The 21301-nt window shown below is 43.5% G+C and overlaps 1 protein-coding gene across 1 annotated transcript in view; it reads left to right on the forward strand.

The window, feature by feature from the left end:
* The first annotated feature begins 764 nt into the window (after positions 1-764).
* Positions 765-21301, forward strand: part of casp7 (caspase 7, apoptosis-related cysteine peptidase) — a 41481-nt gene continuing 20944 nt past the window's right edge. Inside the window, exons 1-2 of the mRNA XM_080205800.1 lie at positions 765-1215; positions 8658-8775. Coding sequence (XP_080061926.1) covers positions 8660-8775 — 116 coding nt within the window. The 5' untranslated portion in view covers positions 765-1215; positions 8658-8659. The remainder of the gene's footprint in view (positions 1216-8657; positions 8776-21301) is intronic.

Here is a 21301-nt window from a genome sequence, read left to right on the forward strand (position 1 = left end):
CTTTTGACTTGGCTTTGGTGAAGCCTAAGATTTTATTTATCACCAGGAGTGCTTGATTTGTTTATCCTTATTCTGAACCAAACTATAGTAGTGGAGGAAAATTTATAATTCCATAAACCACCCTCTTCCCTGCGCCCGTACATTGAATTGCTACGGTGGAGACCATTCGGCCCATCTGCACCAACTCTCCAACATAGCATCTCATCCATGCCTATCCCCATAACTCCACATATTTACCCTGCTAACCTACAAATCTTGGTACACTAAGGGGCAATTTAGCAAAGCCAATCCACCTAACCTGCACACCTTTAGACTGTGGGAGGAAACAGGAGCACTCGGATCTTCAGGGACCCGGGTTCAATTCGGCCTTTGGTGACTGTGCGGAGTCTGCACATCCTTCCTGTGTTTGTGTGGCTTTCCTTCGGGTGCTCCAGTTTCCTCCCACAGTCCAAAGATGTGCAGGAGAAGGGGGATTGGGCATGCAAAGTTGCCCCTTAAGAGTCCAAAGATGTGTAGGTTAGATGGATTAGCCACTGTAAATGTGTGGAGTTACGGGGGTAGGATGGTGGGGAAGGGCCTGGATAAGATACACTCAGAGTAGTTTGCAACTTGATGGGCCGAATGGCCTCCTTATGCACTGGAGGGATTCTATGATTGTGTCCCAGCATATCCTGTGCAGGCTGCAGGAGGAACTGCAGCTTCTCAGAGAGTTGCATTCTCTTTGTTCATGGCTGCTGAGGAAAAGGAAGTGAATGTATCCGAAGTCGATTGTTCCTCACTAGAAGAGGATGGCTTTCCGGGACCGCCTTGGTGTCGGACAATGAGCCGAACATGTATTAGAGAGAGGTCGCTGTCTTGTACAGGAAATGCGGGAAGAAAGATCTACAGCGAGAAACTGCGATCCATTTGGAGAAGCCACTAGAAGTGGAATCTCAATCTTGCGCCTTCGTTTTTGTTTGTTTGGCCAGCCGATTTAAAATATGTACATGTATATAAAAAAAATACAGAGTTTACCCGCAGCCAGTGAATGGAAGCGAGTTTCCGGGAGTGGAGGCGGACCTAAGAGCTTAGCTTTCAGTTTCAGCTCCAATCATTTCCCCGGCTCTGAGCGTCCAATACAATTTGTCAATTTCAACCTCAACCAACCAGCCAGCTGTGAAGAAAGTTTCTTCCTGTTATTTCAGCCTGTGTCGCTTCCAATCGCTTAGGCCGAAGGTACTGGTAAACAGATTTCCTCTTTTTTCGCGAGTTTAATTCGATCTGGGGATTGAGAGGCTTAAAATACATTTTTTAATCTCTCTGTATGGAATTGGTGCGAGTCTTGTCTGGCGGATGCTTGACTCCAAGCTTCCCATATAGTCATTTTCAGTTCGACGCGGTGACCAATGAACTAGCCCTTTCAAAATGTATACAGTTCTTAACCTTCGGGAAACATTTTTTTTGCGAGTGAAATATGCTATATATTGAAAAATGACCTTTATCCATCTTCTACAGTGAAAGCTGAAAAAGCTTACGGAAATTAAAACTACCAAGCTTTCAGTTTCCAGGCGTTTTGTTTGAAGTGTTTTATCTGCATCCTTTTCTTTAAACAACTGATTTGTGGAGAAATGGCTCACTGAGGCGGATTCAGTGGGATTTATCGAAGTGAGGATTAGCCATGCATTCCTTCATCTATGTTCAGCCCCAGGATTCCACCACTCCTAGAAGCCAAAAGTTATGCCCATCTGTGTAGGTTAAGCTTAAGGGATAACTGTTCCCCATTCTTGCATACTGATGGTTCCGCTTTTACAAAAAAAAATTCACAGTTGGCACTGGCCAATTACTATTGCAAAATACACGCATTTTATTGTAAGCAATTGGCTTGAGGTGTGACATGCAGTTGAGTCCTAGGGTTATGGTTAAAGTCGCCATAGTCCCAGGTGACCAGAGGCTGCTCTCTGTGTTGAGGGGGAGAGCTGACTGGTGGCGGCGTAGCCTGAGGATCACCACACCTCAGGTGAGCAGTTCGGTTGAGAAGGTGGGGCTTCCATGAAGAGCTTCTACTGATATGGAAATTGAACCCGCCCAGTTGGCATTGCTGTGCCTAGTACATGTGTATTATAGGGTACCAGCACAGGACATAGTCTGGAGGACAGGACTTTATCAGTTTAGAGTTCCCTGATATTGCTTTTTATTAAATTTTCCTTTTTCTCTGTACCCTTTTTTATTCTCCTCTCGCAATCCAGTTTGCACAGTTTTCTTGATTTATCTTTTCCTGTTTAGTATCACATGTCTACTTATAAGACCCTGTCAGCTTCTCCCTTTTTTTCCAGGGATAAGAAGTCCAAGCTTTGCTCTACTTTTTCCTTGTCTGTCAGATCCCTTATGGTAGGGATTTGTTTTGTGCGTGAGCTAAAAATTGCCTCCAGTGCCTCAGCATCTCAGCCAGAATTAGACACGTTGGGCGGTATTTTATGGCCTCGCTCATCACGAAACCATAAAATCCACCCACAGGGTCTACCGAGGTCAATGGATCTTTCCATGCTCCCGTCCTTCACCCACTCTGATATCCATGGTGAACGAGGTGGTAAAATTCCAGCCCTGTCCGTCAGGTTAGCCTGAGCAAAATATTACAGTTGAGCATAACTGTCCCTGACTTGTCACCCATTGTTTTAGATATGTAGTACATAAGAACGTAAGAAATAGGAGCAGGAGTAGGCCATCTAGCCCTTCGAGCCTGCCCTGCCATTCAATAAGATCATGGCTGATCTGAAGTGGATCAGTTCCACTTCCCCATATCCTTCTCATCTCTTTAGAACAAAGAAAAATACAGCATAAGAACAGGCCTTTTGGCCATCTAAACCCGTGCCGATCGTGATGCCCCAACTAAACTAAAGGTAAAGCCTTCTGCCCTTACTTGGTCCGCATTGCTCTATTCCCTCCCTATTCACATATCCATCCAGACGCCTCTTTAACTGTTGTTAATATGCCAGTTTCCACCACCACCACCTCTGGCAGCATGCTCCAGGAACCCACCACTCTCTGCCTGAAAACAACCCCCCGCACATCTCCTTTAAACTTTCCACCCCTCATCTTGAACCTGTGTGTCCCCTATAATTCCATCCTTGGAAAAAGCCTCTGACTGTCTATTTGGGGGTGGGGACTTACTTCAAACCCTGGATTCTGAAATGATATATGACAATTTCTGTCAGTGCTCTTGGTGAGGTGTGGAAATTTGTCCAGGGTTTGCTCTTCCAATTGATCTTCCGTAACTCATTAGAAATGCATGGGTTTGAACAGTTGCAGATGTGAAGTTCGTGGGATTGATACGTCTTGGGTCTGTGTCTTTGGTTTGAAGTGGGATGTAGGGTGTTCATGTGGCCTTCTCTGAATTCTGCCAGTCAGGAGGCTGAGTGGCTTGTTGTTTGATTGGGGTGGTGGGCAGCAGGATTATTTTACTGGGAAGAAAGTACAAGGTATTCACACCTGTAAATGATGACTGGGACAGCCATACTGATGGTGGATGATGTTGTGCCTGCCGCTCAGTCTGTTTTAATCCTTATATGGTGGACAAAGAATTGCGAGTAGACTTCTTGTTAGTACAACAATATTTATTTAAACACACAATCAATAATCACTTAACCAACCGACAATAAGTTATCTTACAGAAATACTAAAGTTCAAGTCCATTACTAGACCTTGACTTAACTTTGCATGACTGGCAAGTACCCAAGCATATATTGGCCTTTATCTGTACGCTGGTCTCTGTACTCTGTACTCTGCGTAGTCTGGTCTTTTGTTCCGATCTGACACTCAGGCTGTAGCCTTCCTTCCTTCTCGGGTATCATGGCTCCCCTCGTGCTGGTCGTTGCTAGCAACGGTCACCATTATTGTAGTTCACTTGTGGGGGTCAGAGAGAGAGATTGATTCTTGGTTGCGCAGCATCTTTTATCCCTCCTTGGTTTCAAACTTCTTAGGCAGTCTCCTGATTCTTGTCAATCAATCGATCAGGACTTGATCACCCTGATCAATAAGAGTCCAATTGGGTTCTGCCATACCGATCTCTGGGTGTGTACCCAACGGCCATGCTTGTAGGTGCTGGAGGCACGTAGGTCACACACTCTCTCTCAAATAAGGGGTTAAGGCTCCCCTTTTGTCTGGTAAACAAGTATGTTTGACTGGAGAGTGTCTGTTGTCTTTGAGATGGCCTGTGTATTCAGTCATCTGAGCTGCAGCTTGTTTATCTCTCTTTTAAGCTGCACCTTGCTGTTTTAGTGCTTGTCCAATTTTCCCAGCATGCTCTGTAAATTGCCATTTTAGGTGCCCCATTTGGCCACAATAACCCTCCTGGTCACAGGAAAGTGTCAGGGATAGCAGGTTTTCTTAGACAGTCTATTTAATTTCAACATTGGATGGAGAAGTGAGTCTAAAGGACAGATGATTTCTACCTGGATATAAGGACCATGTGATTCACATTGCTGTAGTGATGGGCTTAGGGATGGGAGATGTCCTGAGGAAGCCACTTTAGGATCAGGTTGCAGGTTTTCCTAAAATATCACTAAATCTCACAGACATGATGTGACTGCTAGGGTCTGAGCAAGAGAGCAGAAATAGAAGCAGCTGGTCTCTATTGCTCACCACACAACTTGTGTTCAGATTGAAGAAACCAAGTTCGTGAGGGTTTAAATTTAGACTCAGAGATTCACCTCACTTTGATTGGAAGGAAGAGTCTCACAATTTGTCCCTCACTGTGAAAGTCAGTTTCAGGAAAGGGGAAGAAAAGTAATTCTCTGGAGCTGAGAATTACCTCAGAGTGGCTCGTATGGAATGTGTTCACTTAAGGGATTGAGTGAAGTGTGACCATGGAAAGAAGATTTCGGTCATTTTAAAAGTTAATGAGAAATTTCTCTGTAGCTTGTAATATAAATTACCTTCTGAAAGAGGTCAATGCTTTTTGTTTGTTTGTTGCAGTGAAAATTTTAAAACTTGATAGTTTGTTGTATAATTCTTTCAATCATTGAAAGTTCAAAATTAGTTTTTAAAAAGTTGTCAATTTCTATGAGAATCATGACAAAACCTGAGGCGAAGACAGAATCACGTTATTAAGTTGTGATGTTTTGGAATGTGGTTAAGTTGCTGACAAATGCTATCTGTTCAATCTTGCACACCAATGACCCATTACCTTCAGGCAAAATAGGAAGGAAAATGATTGACAAGATGAAAAATTAATAATGAAAAGCATCTGGATTTGTGTAATAAGCCGATGTGTGCTTCACGTGCAGATTTGAGTCAGCAATTAAAACTATCATTATGCTAAAGGTATTGTTCATAGAATTGGTTCAGTAGCATGAGTTACATTTCTGTCTGCATGTCACACCCTGTCCAGTAACCAAGAAGTGTGAGAATAAATGATGTGTTAAACTTAATCATCATTTTAATGTTATTGAAATGAAAGTTCCATCAAACTTAGCTTGAACTGGAACACTCTTGGAAGTGGCCTCATACTGGTTGGCTTCTGTGCACTTTGATTTCCCAAGCTTTAGATCATTGCATGTCCAAAGTTACCTTGCATTGAAACTGAACTCATTGTTGTATATTGTTGTAGATGTCAACCTCTTGGTTACTTAAAATTATGGCTGTCCACAAAGGATTTATTCTATTGCTCCAAGTATATTAATATGCAAATATCACAAATATGTGTATTTGTATTGGATACTGCTCGACCAACAAAGATGAAAAAGGTTTGGGTGTGACTATGGATCATGTTGTTCATTAAATACATCTAGCTCTTGGGGCTAACAAGCACTGTGAACCCCATATAAATGTGGGCTACCTACCAGTAGATTTTGCCTTGCTGACGTTCTTTTCTTAAATCTTCCCATTTTCTCTATTACTTGAAATCAACATTAAAAAATGCCTCAGTCTGAACAAAACATTTTAAACTGTGGCAGCCATATAAATTTTGTAGAAAGCTATAAGCCCCAAAAGCAAAAAAATGTCTCATTGCCGCTGAATTTATTTTAGTGGCTTAAAGGAGAAATGTGGGCCAAAGCAATAGGGGAGAAAATATCCTTCCTGCCTTTATAATCCTATAGGATAGTTTACATTCATCTGAACAGGCACATTAACATCCTATCCAAAAGGTAGAATCTCTGCCATTACGTTACTCCGTCAGTACTGCACTGCAGTGTCAACCTAGTGTTAAGTACTGTGCTGATGTTAAATGCAAGGGTATCCTAGAAGGGAAACTTGGAAGACTGGTTCCTAACTGTTTATTTTGCACATTGGTTTTCATCTCTTTCTTCACATTTTCCAGTGAGGAAAGCTCAAGCCCTTTTGTAATCATTCAAATGAAGAAATGTTAATAAACTGTAAAACACGCAACAATGCAGAAGAAAAATTACAGGTAACTACACTAATGGTCATGGTAAGAGGTCTCACAACACCACGTTAAAGTCCAGCAGGTTTATTTGATAGCAAAAGCCACTAGCTTTTGGAGCACTGCTCCTTTGTCAGGTAAATGGGAGTTCTGTTCGCAAACAGGGCATATAAAGACACAAACTCAGTTTACAAAATAATGGTTGGAATGCGAGTCTTTACGGGTAATCAAGTCTTAAAGGTACAGACAATGTGAGTGGCGAGAGGGTTAAGCACAGGTTAAAGGGATGTGTATTATCTCCAGACAGGACAGTTAGTGAGATTTTGCAAGCCCAGGCAAGTTGTGGGGGTTACAATAATGTGACATGAACCCAAGATCCAGGTTGAGGTCATCCTCATGTGTGCGGAACTTGGCTATCAGTCTCTGCTCAGCGACTCTGCGTTGTGTGTTGTGAAGGCTGCCTTGGAGAACACTTACCTGAAGATAAAAGGCCGAACTCCCGTGACTGCTGAAGTGTTTTCCCCAACAGGAAGAGAACAGTCTTGCCTGGTGATTGTTGAGCAGTGTTCATTCATCTGTTGTTGTAGCGTCTGCATGGTCTCCCCAATGTACCATGCCTCGGGACATCCTTTCCTGCAGCGTATCAGGTAGACAATGTTCGCCGAGTTGCAAGAGTATGTATCGTGTACCTGGTGGATGGTGTTCTCACGTGAGATGATGACACCCGTATTGATGATCCGGCAGAGGTTGCTGCAGCAGGATTGTGTGGTGTCATGGTCATTGTTCTCCTGAAGGCTGGGTAGTTTGCTGCAGGCAATGGTCTGTTTGACATTGTGCAGTTGTTTGAAGTGGGGTGTGGGAATGGCCTGATGATCATGCACACTAGTATACTTGAATGAACTCTATTTCAAATTTATCTACTTTTGACATTCCATAGGTTTTAACATTGAGCTAAATCCAACAATAATGACCTGTATGTTTCTTTTGGGAAACCTTTCCTTCTAATTCAGAGTAGAATCTCTGGCTTTTAAAATGACAGTTTTCAGGACAAAAGTTTGCTTTTGGAAGAGCGCTGTTGCCATCATGGTGTGGCTGTGATCTTGGTCACTCATTAGCTGCTCACTTCCTGTACAGGCCTAACCCTGCCACTGATATATGGGTTATCACTTTTGGATCTTGTCTTATCTTAGCTTTACAAGTCACATTTAAGTGTGACATTTGTTCTTATCTCTCTTTCTGAACTCCCACCGTTGTTATCTTTAACGCCTGTACTTCAATGCCCTATTGTTCTGCATAAGTAAGTATCTGCTCACCGTGCTACCAGGCTAATCTGCACATTAAGAATCTTCAATGCAGTTGAATCCCTACCAGTTTCCTTTTATCTAGTTCTTTAGTCTTAATTTTATTCTAGATTATACATTCAAATCCTAGAGTGGGACTCAAATCAATGACTATCTGCTACAGGAGCCCGTGTGCTATGCTAATAGCCACACTACATGGATCAGAAGGCAGTGGTGGAGTGGTATTGTCACTGGACTAGTAATCAAGAAACCCAGGGTAATGTTCAGGGAACCAGGTCCAAATTCCACTGCAATGAAATTTGAATTCAATAAAAATCTGGAATTAAAAGTTTACTGATGACCGTGAAATGATTGTTGTTAAAACCCATCTGGTCGTTAATGCTCTAGGGAAAGAAATATGCCACCCTTATCTAGTCTGTATGTGATTCCAGACCCACAGCAATGTGGTTGACTCTTAAATGCCCTCTGTAATGGCCTAGCAAGCTACTCAGTTCAAGGGCAGTTAGGGATTCTTGCACAGCCAGTGACACCCATATCCCACGAACGAATTAAAAAAGGGTTGGGGGAAATTGTTTGCGATTTATGGATAGCTGCAGGAAGTAGATGAGTGGATGTTAGTTCATACGATTAAACTCAAGAAGAATGTTAGGGAATTGAGCCTTAGAACAAGCTGATTCAAACTTATGTACTATGTAGCGTATATAATTCATGCATGTGCATGATGCATTTAGTTGATTATGAATATGATTGATTTTTTTTGATAAACTTCCTGAATGACTGAGTTTGTTAATGGTGACTGGTTGGTTATATATGTAAATTCGTTTTAATTATATAAGCATTTGGGGAAGAATAATTATCATGTTTATTCGATTTCTCATAAAGTTAAATATTTCCAGCTTCAGTCATCACACTGAACTGGGTGTTTACATTAAGTTCAGAGATTTTAAGCATCCTGGAATGCTCAATATGTTGCATTAATAACACTTGTCATGCACTAGATATGGACAAAAAGGAAGATGGCTCCCCTGCTGTGCCAGGAATAGAGGAAGATGACAATGCATTTGGGGATGCAGTGGATGCAAAGCCAGACAGATCATCAAGATTTCTACCTTTCATGTAAGTTTTTAAATATGAAGGTAGTCAACTTGGCTTCCACTTTGTTTCCTGGAATTTGTACTTAGTGGAATGCCAGACCCCCTGTCACTAGGTTCTGGTGTCAGAGGTGATTTGGCATTGTCTCTCCAATGCTGCAAGCTGACTGCTCTACACTGCTTTGCGTTCTTCAGAATTCGGAGTAAAAATATAAAATCTCACCATAATATTACAACCTGTACCATATGCTTTATACAGTACTGTTCTGGCCAGAAGTGACAAACGTAGTTGCATTTATTGAAGTTTCTACTCTATTAGAAGCTTTCATTTTTTTTTTGGCTGTATATCAATTAAATGTCAAGCCAGAAGCTGTGTATACAAAGACTTTCTGAAATGTTGGAGAATAGAAGCAAATCAGAAACATAAAATTCTGAAAGTCCACAAAAGGGGAGTCCATTCAACCCATTCTTTGCTGAGGCAATCCAAAACTAATCTTATTGCTCTGCTGTCTTGCTCTCCTTTGCCCTCAGCTTTAAATATTTATCCAATTTTCCCCTTAAAAGCTATGATGGCCTCAATCTTAACTCTTCACTGGGCAGCACAGTGATTAGCACTGCTGCCTCACTGTGCCAGAGACCCGGGTTCAATTCCCAGCTTGGATCACAGTCTGTGAGCACATTCTCCCCATATCTGTGTGGGTTTCCTCCAGGTGCTCAGGTTTCCTTCCACAGTCCAAAGATGTGTAGATTAGGTGTATTGGCCATGCTAAATTGCCCCTTGGTGTCAGGGGGACTAGCTAGGGTAAATGCATGGAGTTATGGAGATAGGACCTGGATGAGATTGTGGTTGGGGCAGACCCAATGGGCCAAATGGCCTCCTTCTGCACTGTAGGGATTATATGGTTCTATTGCCTCTTGCAAAAACTTCTCTGCTCCAACATTTTCCTGCATAAAAATATTTCTTCAAATCTTTCCATTCACTCTCGGTAATCATTTTAAATTAATGATCTCCTATCACCGACTCTCAAACAGAAATAGTTTTCGTTATTTTGAATTTCAGAATGCCTAAGAATGTCCTCTTTCCCTAATACATTTGAAATAGTCTTGATCACCATCATTCTCTCTCAACTCTAATTTTATTTCTTTGGTGTCATTCACACTTTGTGTTGTTTTAATGTCCACTCTATCTCTCTTATATAAACTCTCAAGCCACCATATATCAATGGTGTCACCAGAGCTTTGGCAGGCAGTGGGACCCGGGATCACATTTCACTGGCACCGACTAATTCAGGGACTACTGCTGGATCAACCATCCTATTAAGAATGGTGGCCTGCGAGCACACCAACCACCGCCCTCTCCCCACAATGCCCCAGAGTGCTGGCCCAATGGGGCTGGTGGTGGAGGAACCTCAGCTGTGCCACCAACAGCTGTGGCTGTCTGTGCCCTCACAGCCAGGTTAGTGGGATTTGGGTCAATGTAGTCAGTCAGAGAAAGCGGGGGAAATCTCACTAAAGGCTGATGTCACAGATGCTGCAAGGGCAGCCATTGTTGCTCTGGGGGAGGGCAGTCTTGCCCTTTTGTGTACCCACTGGGAGGCTACCAGTTAAGGTTGCTATAGCTCTAGCTCGTTAGAGGGGTCAGTTTTTGTACAAAGCGTGCAGGAAGGTTTTTTGACTCAGTATGTAGATAGGCCAACTAGAGGTGAGGCTATATTGGATTTGGTGCTGGGAAATGAGCCAGACCAGGTGCTAGACTTGGAAGTTGGTGTGCATTTTGGTGATAGTGACCACAATTCGGTTACGTTCACCTTAGTGATGGAAAGGGATAGGCATGAACCTCGGGTCAGTAGTCTTAGCTGGGGGAAGGGTAATTATGAGGCTATTAGGAGAGAATTAGGAAGCATAGGTTGGACTAGGCGATTACAGGGACTGGGAACGTCCGAAATGTGGAGTTTTTTCAAGGGGCAGCTACTGCGAGTCCGTGATAGGTATGTCCCTGTCAGGCAAGGAGGATTTGGTAGGGCTAGGGAACCGTGGTGCACTAAAAAAGTTGATTCGTTGGTTAAAAAGAAAAAGGAGGCTTATGTTCGGATGAGACTTGAGGGCTCAGGTAGCGCACTAGAAAGCTTTAGATGGGCTAGGAGGGAGTTGAAGAGTGAGTTAAGAAGGGCTAAAAGAGGACATGAGAAGACTTTGGCTGATAGGATTAAGGAGAATCCTAAGGCGTTCTATAGGTATGTCAAGAACAGAAGGTTGGTTAGGGCAAGATTAGGGCCAGTTACAGACAGCAGAGGGAAGTTGTGTGTGGAACCGGAAGAGATTGGAGAGGCATTGAACCAATATTTCTCTTCGGTGTTCACGCAGGGGGACATGAATATAGCTGAGGAGGACACTGGGTTGCAGGGGTGTAGACAGTATTGCAGTTGATAAGGGGGATGTGCTGGATATTCTAGAGGGTTTGAAAATAGATAAGTCCCCTGGTCCGGATGGGATTTATCCTAGGATTCTCTGGGAGGCAAGAGAGGTGATTGCAGAGCCTCTGGCTCTGATCTTCAGGTCGTCGTTGGTCTCTGGTATAGTACCAGAAGATTGGAGGATAGCGAATGTTGTCCCATTGTTTAAGAAGGGGAACAGAGACTTCCCCGGGAATTATAGACCGGTGAGTCTTACTTCTGTTGTGGGCAAGGTTTTAGAAAAAATTATTAGGGATAGGATTTATAGTTATTTGGAAAGTAATGAATTGATTGGAGATAGTCAGCATGGTTTTGTAGCGGGTAGGTCGTGCCTTACTAACCTTATTCAGTTTTTTGAGAAATTGACCAAAGAGGTGGATGGGGGTAAGGCAGTTGACGTGGTATATATGGATTTTAGTAAGGCGTTTGATAAGGTTCACCATGGTAGGCTTCTGCAGAAAATGCAGATGTATGGGATTGAGGGTAATCTAGGAAATTGGATCAGGAATTGGCTAGCAGATAGGAGACAGAGGGTGGTGGTTGATGGTAAATATTCGTCATGGAGTTCGGTTACGAGTGGTGTGCCTCAGGGATCTGTTTTGGGGCCACTGCTGTTTGTAATTTTTATTAATGATCTGGATGAGGGTATAGTTGAGTGGATTAGTAAATTTGCTGATGACACCAAAGTCGGAGGTGTGGTAGATTGTGAGGAAGGGTGTCATAGTTTGCAGAGAGACTTAGACAAGTTGCAGAGCTGGGCCGAGAGGTGGTGGGTGGAGTTTAATGCGGAGAAGTGTGAGGTAATTCACTTTGGTAGGAATAACAGATGTGTCGAGTATAGGGCTAACGGGAGGACTTTGAATAGTGTGGATGAACAGAGGGATCTAGGTGTATGTGTACATAGATCCCTGAAAGTTGGGAATCAAGTAGATAAGGTTGTTAAGAAGGCATACGGTGTCTTGGCGTTTATTGGTAGGGGGATTGAATTTAGGAGTCGCAGCATCATGTTGCAACTGTACACAACTCTGGTGCGGCCGCACTTGGAGTACTGTGTGCAGTTCTGGTCCCCACATTACAGGAAGGATGTGGAGGCTTTGGAGAGGGTGCAGAGGAGGTTTACCAGGATGTTGCCTGGTATGGAGGGGAGGTCCTATGAGGAGAGACTGAGGGATCTGGGGTTGTTTTCGCTAGAAAGAAGGTGGCTAAGAGGGGATCTTATTGAAACATATAAGATGATTAGAGGTTTAGGTAGGGTGGATAGTGATAGCCTTTTTCCTCGGATGGAGAAAGCTAGCACGAGGGGGCATGGCTTTGAATTAAGGGGGGGTAGTTATAGGACGGATGTCAGGGGTAGGTTCTTTACCCAGAGGGTGGTGAGGGATTGGAATGCCCTGCCTGCTGCAGTTGTAAATGCGCCTAGTTTGGGGGCGTTTAAGAGATCCGTGGATAGGTTTATGGACGAAAAGGGATTGGTTTAGGTTAGTGGGGCATTGTTTTTTTAACTGGTCAGCGCAACATCATGGGCCAAAGGGCCTGTTCTGCGCTGTAGTGTTTTATGTTCTATGTTCTATGTTCTAACCCTCCAGGATTGACCTAGACTTTGATGTTTGCAATCCTGGAGAACATAGAACATAGAGAACATGGAGAAAAAGCATAGAAATATCAAAGAGAGTTTTTAATTAAAAATATATTTGAAAATATATTGCCTTATGAAGTTAGGTTGAGGGAACTGGGTCTCTTTTCCCTGGAGAGACGTAGGTTGAGAGGCGACCTGATAGAGGTTCATAAAATGTTGAGAGGAATAGATGGGGTGGATTCTCAGAGGCTATTTCCCCGGGTTGAAATGGTCGCTACGAGAGGACACAGGTTTAAGGTGCGGGGAGGAAAGTACAGAAGTGATGTTAGGGGTAAGTTTTTCACTCAGAGGGTGGTGAGTGAATGGAATCGGCTGCCGTCAGTGGTGGTGGAGGCGAACTCGCTGGGGTCTTTTAAAAAACTTCTGGATGAGTATATGGGGTTTTATGGGATTGGGGGTTATAGATAGGTGTTGATGTGATCGGCGCAACTCGTGGGCCGAAGGGCCTGTTTGTGCTGTAGTGTTCTATGTTCTATGTTCTAAAATGTATTTTCACTAAATTTTTTACTAAATATTGAAAATGGTGTAAAAGGAGAGCCTGTTTGGTTGACAGTCAAGCATCTTACAATTGGTGAATGAGTCTTTTTGCTTTTCATTTGGCTTAGGAAGGCAGCAAGGATAAATGTATTGGCCGATGAACGCTGGAGCATGCGGGTAAATCGTGATGAAATCTCCAGGAATATGTTTAATCACTGAAAATGCTGGAAAATCTCAGCAGGCCTGACAGCATCTGTAGAGAGAGAATACAGCCAACATTTTGAGTCAGATAACTCACACCAACGCGAAATCTTGGCTCTATTCTCTCCCCACAGATGCTAAAATTTTGCGTCTGTGTGAGTTATCTGACTCAAAATGTTGGCTGTATTCTCTCTCTCTATGGATGTGGTCAGACCTGATGAGATTTTCCAGCATTTTCTGTTTTTGTTTCAGATTCCAGCATCCACAGTGTTGTGCTTTTATATACATTTAATCGCAGTTGGCAGTCCTGCCACCAGAGTTCACCTAAAAGTCTTACGACATCTCCACGTGGCAGAAGGTTTTCCTGCCTCTGGCAAATTGGCACCAGAGGTGGGGCAGGGCCTTTCATTGATCAAATGCCTCAGTTGGGCTGCAGGTGGGCAGGCTTTTCTGCCTCTAGCAAAACGGCATCAGGCATCTCCCCAGGCACCTTCCCACACCTTTGCCTCCCTTCCATCTAAAAACCCTGTAAGATTCAGCCCCAAGTGACATTCCTGCACTGTCACAAGGAGTTGGAATTCTTATTTCGAACATCCAAATAGCTTGTCAGAAAGCTGCAAATATCATGTGAAGTTTTTACTGGAAACTTGGTTGGATGATAACCATTGGAATGTACCATTAGAAACTACAACAGTATATCCACTTGATTAAAAATTTTTGGAATTTGAATGAATGTTACACTCTCACATCCTGGGCCATTAACCAGAAGACTGCAATTGCATTTTAAATTTTGAGAACAGTTACTTTTGTGTTTACACTTCTGTATTTTATATTTTTAAACCAATACCCATCTTGTGCACAGGTAAAACCATTTTAAAACCTGATATCTTGATGTACCCGCTACAAATCTGTCTTCCCTTTGCTTAGCTCTATCCGGCAAGCTCAAATATTCAGCAACCTGTTCGATACTTATACCAATGATGCACAATTTGGGAGCGTTTTTGAATTTCTTTCACTGAATGATCTGTCTTAACTCTTGAGATATTTTGACCATCCTTCATAGGATGTATTTGTCACTGTGTACCCTGGCTGTTGCCTGCTTTTAGACTGATTAAGCTGAAATGTATATGAATGGAAAAGGCCAGAGTAACCCTGTATTTCTGAACGGAGGCCACTAAAGGTTAAACAAATTGCCACACTACACAATGGGTCAAATCTTTTGAAGACTAGCAATCCCTGTTGGATTGGCAATCCACTTCTAATTTTCTGCACCACGCCAGAGCTTTGCATTTCTAGCTGGGACTTCTGATCCTGGCTTTTCCAGAAACGCGGAGCGTAAATGAAATGGAAATGCTTCTTCTTGGTGCTGGTCATCAGGGGAAGACGAGCCATGCCCTCTTTTTTTTTACAATACTGTCATATTCTAGTGAGTAAATAGTTTCAATGTCCCAAAGTTTCTTTGAAAAGCTACAGAAAGAGGATATGTATGTAAGTGGAAAGGTGCCGTGTGAGTAGGTTGGCATGTAGAGAGATGGGTGGACTGGAAGGTGAGTAGGATGGCCGTTGGGTAAATGAATAAGTGGGTCAGGCAGAAAATCAGTTCAAGAAAGGTTGTCAGGTCGAGGGATAGTCAGGCCAGTCTGGAGGGCAGTTGGGTTGTGACGGCTAGTCAGCATAAGTCGGGTTATGGGGCAGATTGAGGAGAGTTGGGGGGGTTCATTGTGGGGGAGGTGTGGTGGAGTTGTTGAATGTGGACACAGTTTGAAGGAGAGCTTGATGAACAGTACTCAAGGGAAAAGTCGGAAAGGGGTGTCACTATGAGTGATTGGGCGGGGGTTGTCGGTTGGAGAGTTAACCAGTAGTTAGGCTTACTCTGTCTAACTTGCTCTGGTAACTATCCAGTCAAAGCTGTCCGAAGTCTCCAACACTTGCTCAGAATTGGAAACTCTTATAGAGGATCCCAGGGAACAGGGGAATTGTTTACAGCTTAAAGTTTATTCATTAGTCACAAGTAAGCTTACCTTATCATTGCAATGAAGTTATTGTGAAAATCCCGTATTCGCCATACTCCAGTCCCTGTACGGGTACACTGAGGGAGAATTTAGCATGGCCAGTGCATCATACCAGCATATCTTTGGACTGTGGGAGAAAACTAGAGCACCCGGAGGAAACCCACGCAGACTTGGGGAGAACGTGCAGACTCCGCACAGACAGTGACCCGAGCTGGGAATCAAACCCGGGCCCCTGGCACTGTGGGGCAGCAGTGCCAACTACTGTAATTGTCAATCAGAAGTTCAGTCTTCCCAGGCAATTCCCAGCCAGTACATTGGGACTTCCAAGGGACCCCATTACACATCTTTCTGGGTATGTCCACCCTCCGACCATCCAGAGATTGGAAGATCTGGCCAAGTGCATGTATCCATACGCTGAGCTATCTTGAGCAATGATACTTTGCCTGAAATGGTTTGTCCGATGTTTAGCCTCATCTGAGACAAGGGCCATTAAAACCTCATGACTTCCTGTCATCTTCATCTGATCCCTGACCCTCAAGTGTTAAATAGAACATAGAACTTTGCAGCGCAGTCCAGCTCTTCAGCCCTCGATGTTGCGCTGACTTGTGAAACCAATCTAAAGCCCATCTAACCTACACTATTCCAATATCATCCATATGTTTATCCAATGGCCCTTTAAATGCCCTTAATGTTGTCCCCTTTCAATCACCTTTGTATTAATAATACAAAGAATTGGGGAGGGATTTAACTTATTTTAACTTTGCTTCTATTATGTCAAAAAATATCAAAGTAACTATTGAACAGTAATGTTACTGTTAACAATTTTCACAGTACTCCACTGGAAATGATTGTACGATATAAATGTAATTAATTTCTTCTGCCAAATGTAATTGCTGTAGTATGAATGAGTACTTGTATTTTTTTTTAACCACATTGACTTTTTTTGGGTATTCCTCCTTTTTTTTACTGAATTCACAAATGTCGCTATTTACATGAATGTGAAGTGCCTCCATTTGACAGTCATGTTTTGGAAATCTAATCACCATTATTAATCCTTTGGTAGCTTCCAGGGCTTTTGAAACAATTTTGGGCTGATTGGTGGATTGGAGGGAGTGGGGTTGCTGTTTCTCACATTGTGAAACCCCAAAAGCCCTATCAGCAAGATCTGATTTACATATTTTGTCCCCATTTCCTTCTCTTAACCAGTTGGATTGAGAGGCTGACTGGCTAGCTGCTGGGGCACAGGCCTTTGGTGTCAAGCAGCAACCAGGGAGGGTTGTGGCAGGGTGGGGAAGATCGGAGCCAGTGTGGGAGGGAAGCGGAAAATCATGGGCTGATTGAAGGAAGGAAGATCCCAGTCCAGAGCCAGGGAAGATCTGGCAGGTTGCTTGCAATGGGGAATCGGTATGGAGCCAGGCTACAGTGGGGAAGCCAGGATCCCGGGGAGAGGGGGCGGGGGGGGGTGCAGGGTCGGAGGCTAGAGACGAGGCAGAGGCCTTGGAAAGGAGATCGGAAGTTTCAATGCGGAAGTGATTAGAAGCCAGTGGCAATAAGTAAGGCTGGGGGAGTTGGGCAGGCAATGGGAGGGCTGGGTGAAGCAGGAAAACTGCTTGCAGCAGACGAGTGAAAAGACATCGACCTCCTGCATCCTCTTTCAGACAGTGCGCTTCCCAAATCCTGGAAAATGCAGAGTTAAATTTAAAATGGTGGTTAAATATTATTTGTTTTATTAGTGTCACAAGTAGGCTTACATTTAATGCTGCAATGAAGTTACTGTGAAAATCCCCTACTCGCCACACTCCAATGCACCTAACCAGCACCTCTTTCAGACTGTGGGAAGAAACCGGAGCACCCGGAGGAAACCCACACAGAGATGGGGAGAATGTGCAGACTCCCCACAGACAGTCACCCAAGCTGGGAATTGAACCCAGGTCTCTGGTGCTGTGAGACAGCAGCACTAACCGCAATAATGAGCCATGCATCCGTAAAATATTTGAAGTGACAGCTGTCCCCCCCGTGAGTGAGTTAGTTGCCTTCCCCTTTTATCTGTGCAGTTTGTTTAATTGCATGGTGCTTCCTCACAAGAAGACAAAAATCCTGGTGTATCCTCCCTACCTGATAAATTGTGTGTGAGCGTACGTTTATCTGGCTTTCTTCAGCCGATTTACTATTGAGAAAATTGTCTCGATCAGCACTGTGATTGTCAGCGAAGGTGTAAGAGGCCTGGATGACCTCAGCAGGTTGTTAAGTCACCGGGAGCCCTCTGAATAGTCCCTATAGAAAAGTCCAGCGTGACCTGCTGCTGACTCGGGGAGATTTGAACATGTTGAATGGCCTCACTTGCACCATTATTCAGTGTCACACAGAGTCATGGTGGAGCATGACAGATTCCAGGCCTGCTGCTGTTTCAAATAATCGGATAAAGGTTTGCAGATGCAGAGTGGAGTACCAATTAATGTGGAATCCAGGTAAACTGATCTCAAAACCTTTCCCAAGCGTGGTGCCTATAGATATGCTTCGGCTCATGTTTAAATTCTTAAATCGCTGCTGTGTTCACAGTGTGTTAGAGGCTCCGGGCACACATGGATTCCTCTGAACAAAACCGAACTGGACCGATGCCAGTTTATAGTGAGGCCTTGTCTCCGAGGTTCCTCCTGCCCGTCTTGTTCTTCCTCACTTTCTCAAAATGAGACGAGTCTGGTCACATGCGTTACGCAGACATGTTGCCAGGGGTTTTGCCAAACTGTTGGACTAAAATGACAAGCGACCTAACACGTCAAAAACATTGCTGTTCTAACTGATTGCTAAATTCCAACCCCCCATTCTCAAATTGATCAATTTTCGGGCGTGTTTTATGCTTAGCCGGTTTTACGATCTTGCTGATAGTAAAATTCCAAGTAGCAAAGTGGTTTGTTCGGTTATGATTGAGATCATAAAGCTCTTTGAACTTGAATTGGCCAACAGTCTGATGCTGCTTATTCATTGACCCGCTTGAATCTACACACATTGAAATCATTTAAATGTTTCTTGCCTTAGACAAGAGTGAAAGTTTAGAAAATGTGGCTGCCGCTGTACTATTTCAAAGTCATTTAAACATCCCAAAGTGACTTGTTTTCTTTTAATGTAATTACAATTTCTGTAGTTTCAAACTTTAGATACCAGCAGAGCTGAAACCTGATGCTTTCCCTCCACTTTAAAGGATATTTATTACTTCCTTTAAGTTAATCCACCATAAAAGAACGGGCACTCCTGGTGATGAAGTACCACTTTCCTACCAGCAGTGGGTAATGCAGTACACAATCCAGTGGTGCTGCTCGAGTGTTTTAAACGAGTGAGCTGTGTCTGGATTCTTAGCTAAGTGCGGTATCTGGAGAGTTCGTACTTCGAATGTAAAGTAAATGAGGAAATGCGCTGTTTAGCAGAGAGAGTGTTAATAAATTACTAATTAAAATTATAAATTCGTATCATCTCTCAAACCCTCTGGATATGCTGTGACACATTGCAGACCCGTCCTATTGATTCTGCAGAGATCAGTAAAGGAGCCTTTAAGGACGATTTCAACATCCACCCATCTTCCAAACCCAGGGGAGGGGGTTTGATCAGATAGTAGATTGCCAGTAAGGTACACATTTCATTACCGGTTTAAGTTGTCGCAAAAATTAGTACGCTTATAAGATGAAGGGTAAATATGTAGGGCTTTGGGAATAGGGCCTGGGTGGGATTGTGGTCAGTGCAGACTCGATGGGCCAAATGGCCACCTCCTGAAAAAAAGAGCAACACACTGCTGCTTCATAGCACCAGCGACCCGGATTCGATTCCCGGCTTTGGTCACTGTCTATGTGGAGTTTCAACTTTCTCCGTGTCCACGGGGGTTTCCTGTGAGTGCTCCAGATTCCTCCCACAGTCCAAAGATGTGTTAGGTGGATTGGCCATGCTAAATTCACCTTGTCACGGGGACTAGCTAGGCTAAACGCATGGGGTTATGGGGATAGGACCTGGGTGGGATCGTGGTCAGTGCAGACTCAGTGGGCTGAATGGCCTCCTTCTGCATTTTGGGGATTCTTTGCTTCTATGAATCATATGCGATTAGATTTGAAAAGGTGTCCTGTAATACAATGTATTTCTACCTGATCAATGTTGAAGTATACAACATCTTACGTAACTGAAGAACATACATTTCAATCAATGTTTCATTCTAGCTGTGTAGTATCGATACCAGCTAGAGCCAACTTTGTGTCACATTTAATGACACTTTTAGCCCCTCAAATAATACAGTATTAAATTTTTTAGATTTTTGTCATTCTATTTCCATGATTGGTACTGGGTATTATTTTTCAATTAATGTTTAAAATGAGCAGGATTTTCAATGGCTTTGTTGTGGAATTCTGAACCTACACTGTCAGTTCAAATCTGAAGTCAGAAAGCCTGCAGCGTGTGGGAAATGGTCGCTCAACAGGATGATTTTCCCTGATTTGGTCAGTTAATAGCTAGAGTTCACTGTAATTAAGGGTGATGGGTGGCCTCTCAAAGCGGGAAGACCAACAGAAAGCGCCTCCCCCCGCCCCAACCCGCCCTCCAAATTTTTCAAATTGAAAATTAAAAAATGGCCATAGCAGGCAGGCCGCCAGTGTGGCAAGGAAGGCCTCAGAACCTGCTGGGGGTGCTTCGCTTCAGCAGGCCCCCTAGAGGCAAAGTGGAAAATCCCAGTCCGCCTCTAACGATTGGCCTTAGAGTGGCCACTGACTAGGTCAGTTTCCTGTCTTCCTCTTGTTGTAGTCCTGTCACCACTCCCCGCCTGTGGCCTCGTGGTATAGGCCACTTGAACGGGTAAACCACAAATCTAGAGCGATGCTATGGGATCCCTGGCTTGAATCCCAACACAGTAGATGGTTTGAATACAAAAATTAATTCTGTGGCAGGCACTGGGGAGTCAAAAACTCCCAACCCCATTCCATTCTGCCTCTGGAAAAATGTGCCTGCCTGAAAGGGGTGATGGGTGGGGGAAATTCAGATGGTACCAGCATGCTGGATAATGGTGTTATTTTTAGTGTTCGCACATCTCTGTTTCCAACTCCCACGGAGGCTTAAAAGAATGTCTTATGTTTCTGTAAAAGGACATTTATTTAGTTTCAAATCTCTGCTTCAGCCCTGAAATGTAAAATTATTGTAGTTCCCATGTCTTCTCTATTTCTAATGAAGCAAAGCACAAATTCACCTGAATTAGAGGAATTAGTAGTATAATTTTATTGACGGATTTGGCGTACATCAGTTGGGTCTAGTTGACAGATGACTTCTGCATCAGAATGTTGTGGTGGGCCCAAACACTTCATTTGTACTAACACTCGATGTTAGTAGAGTGGCAGTGCTGCCTGGTACCCATTTGTTGTCTTTTAAATGACCTGTTATAGTGTAAACCTGCTAGTCAGTTGAAGGAAACACTGGAGATCATAGCAGGGAGCTATTAAAAGAGATGAGAAAGTCCTTCCCTCAGCCAAAAGAGCCCAACAATCTTGATTCACCTTTTTCCTGTTTGATAAATTTGCTGCTGACTGTTTTTGGCTACCTAATGGCCACTTCACTATCTAAAGTATTTTTAAGACTGACAAGCGAGTCAACCTAATTCATTCGGGGATCTAAGGGTCCAGAGGATAAGGAGAGTGGAAGTGAGGCCTCAATCATAGCAGCCGTGATCTTATTGAACGATGGAACAAATATGAGGGGCTGAATGTCTGGCTGTTTCTTCATATAGAATCATAGAATTCATACAGTGCA

This window comes from Carcharhinus amblyrhynchos, chromosome 17, assembly GCF_965287045.1.
Source record: "Carcharhinus amblyrhynchos chromosome 17, sCarAmb.v2.hapA, whole genome shotgun sequence".
NCBI lineage: Eukaryota > Metazoa > Chordata > Chondrichthyes > Carcharhiniformes > Carcharhinidae > Carcharhinus > Carcharhinus amblyrhynchos.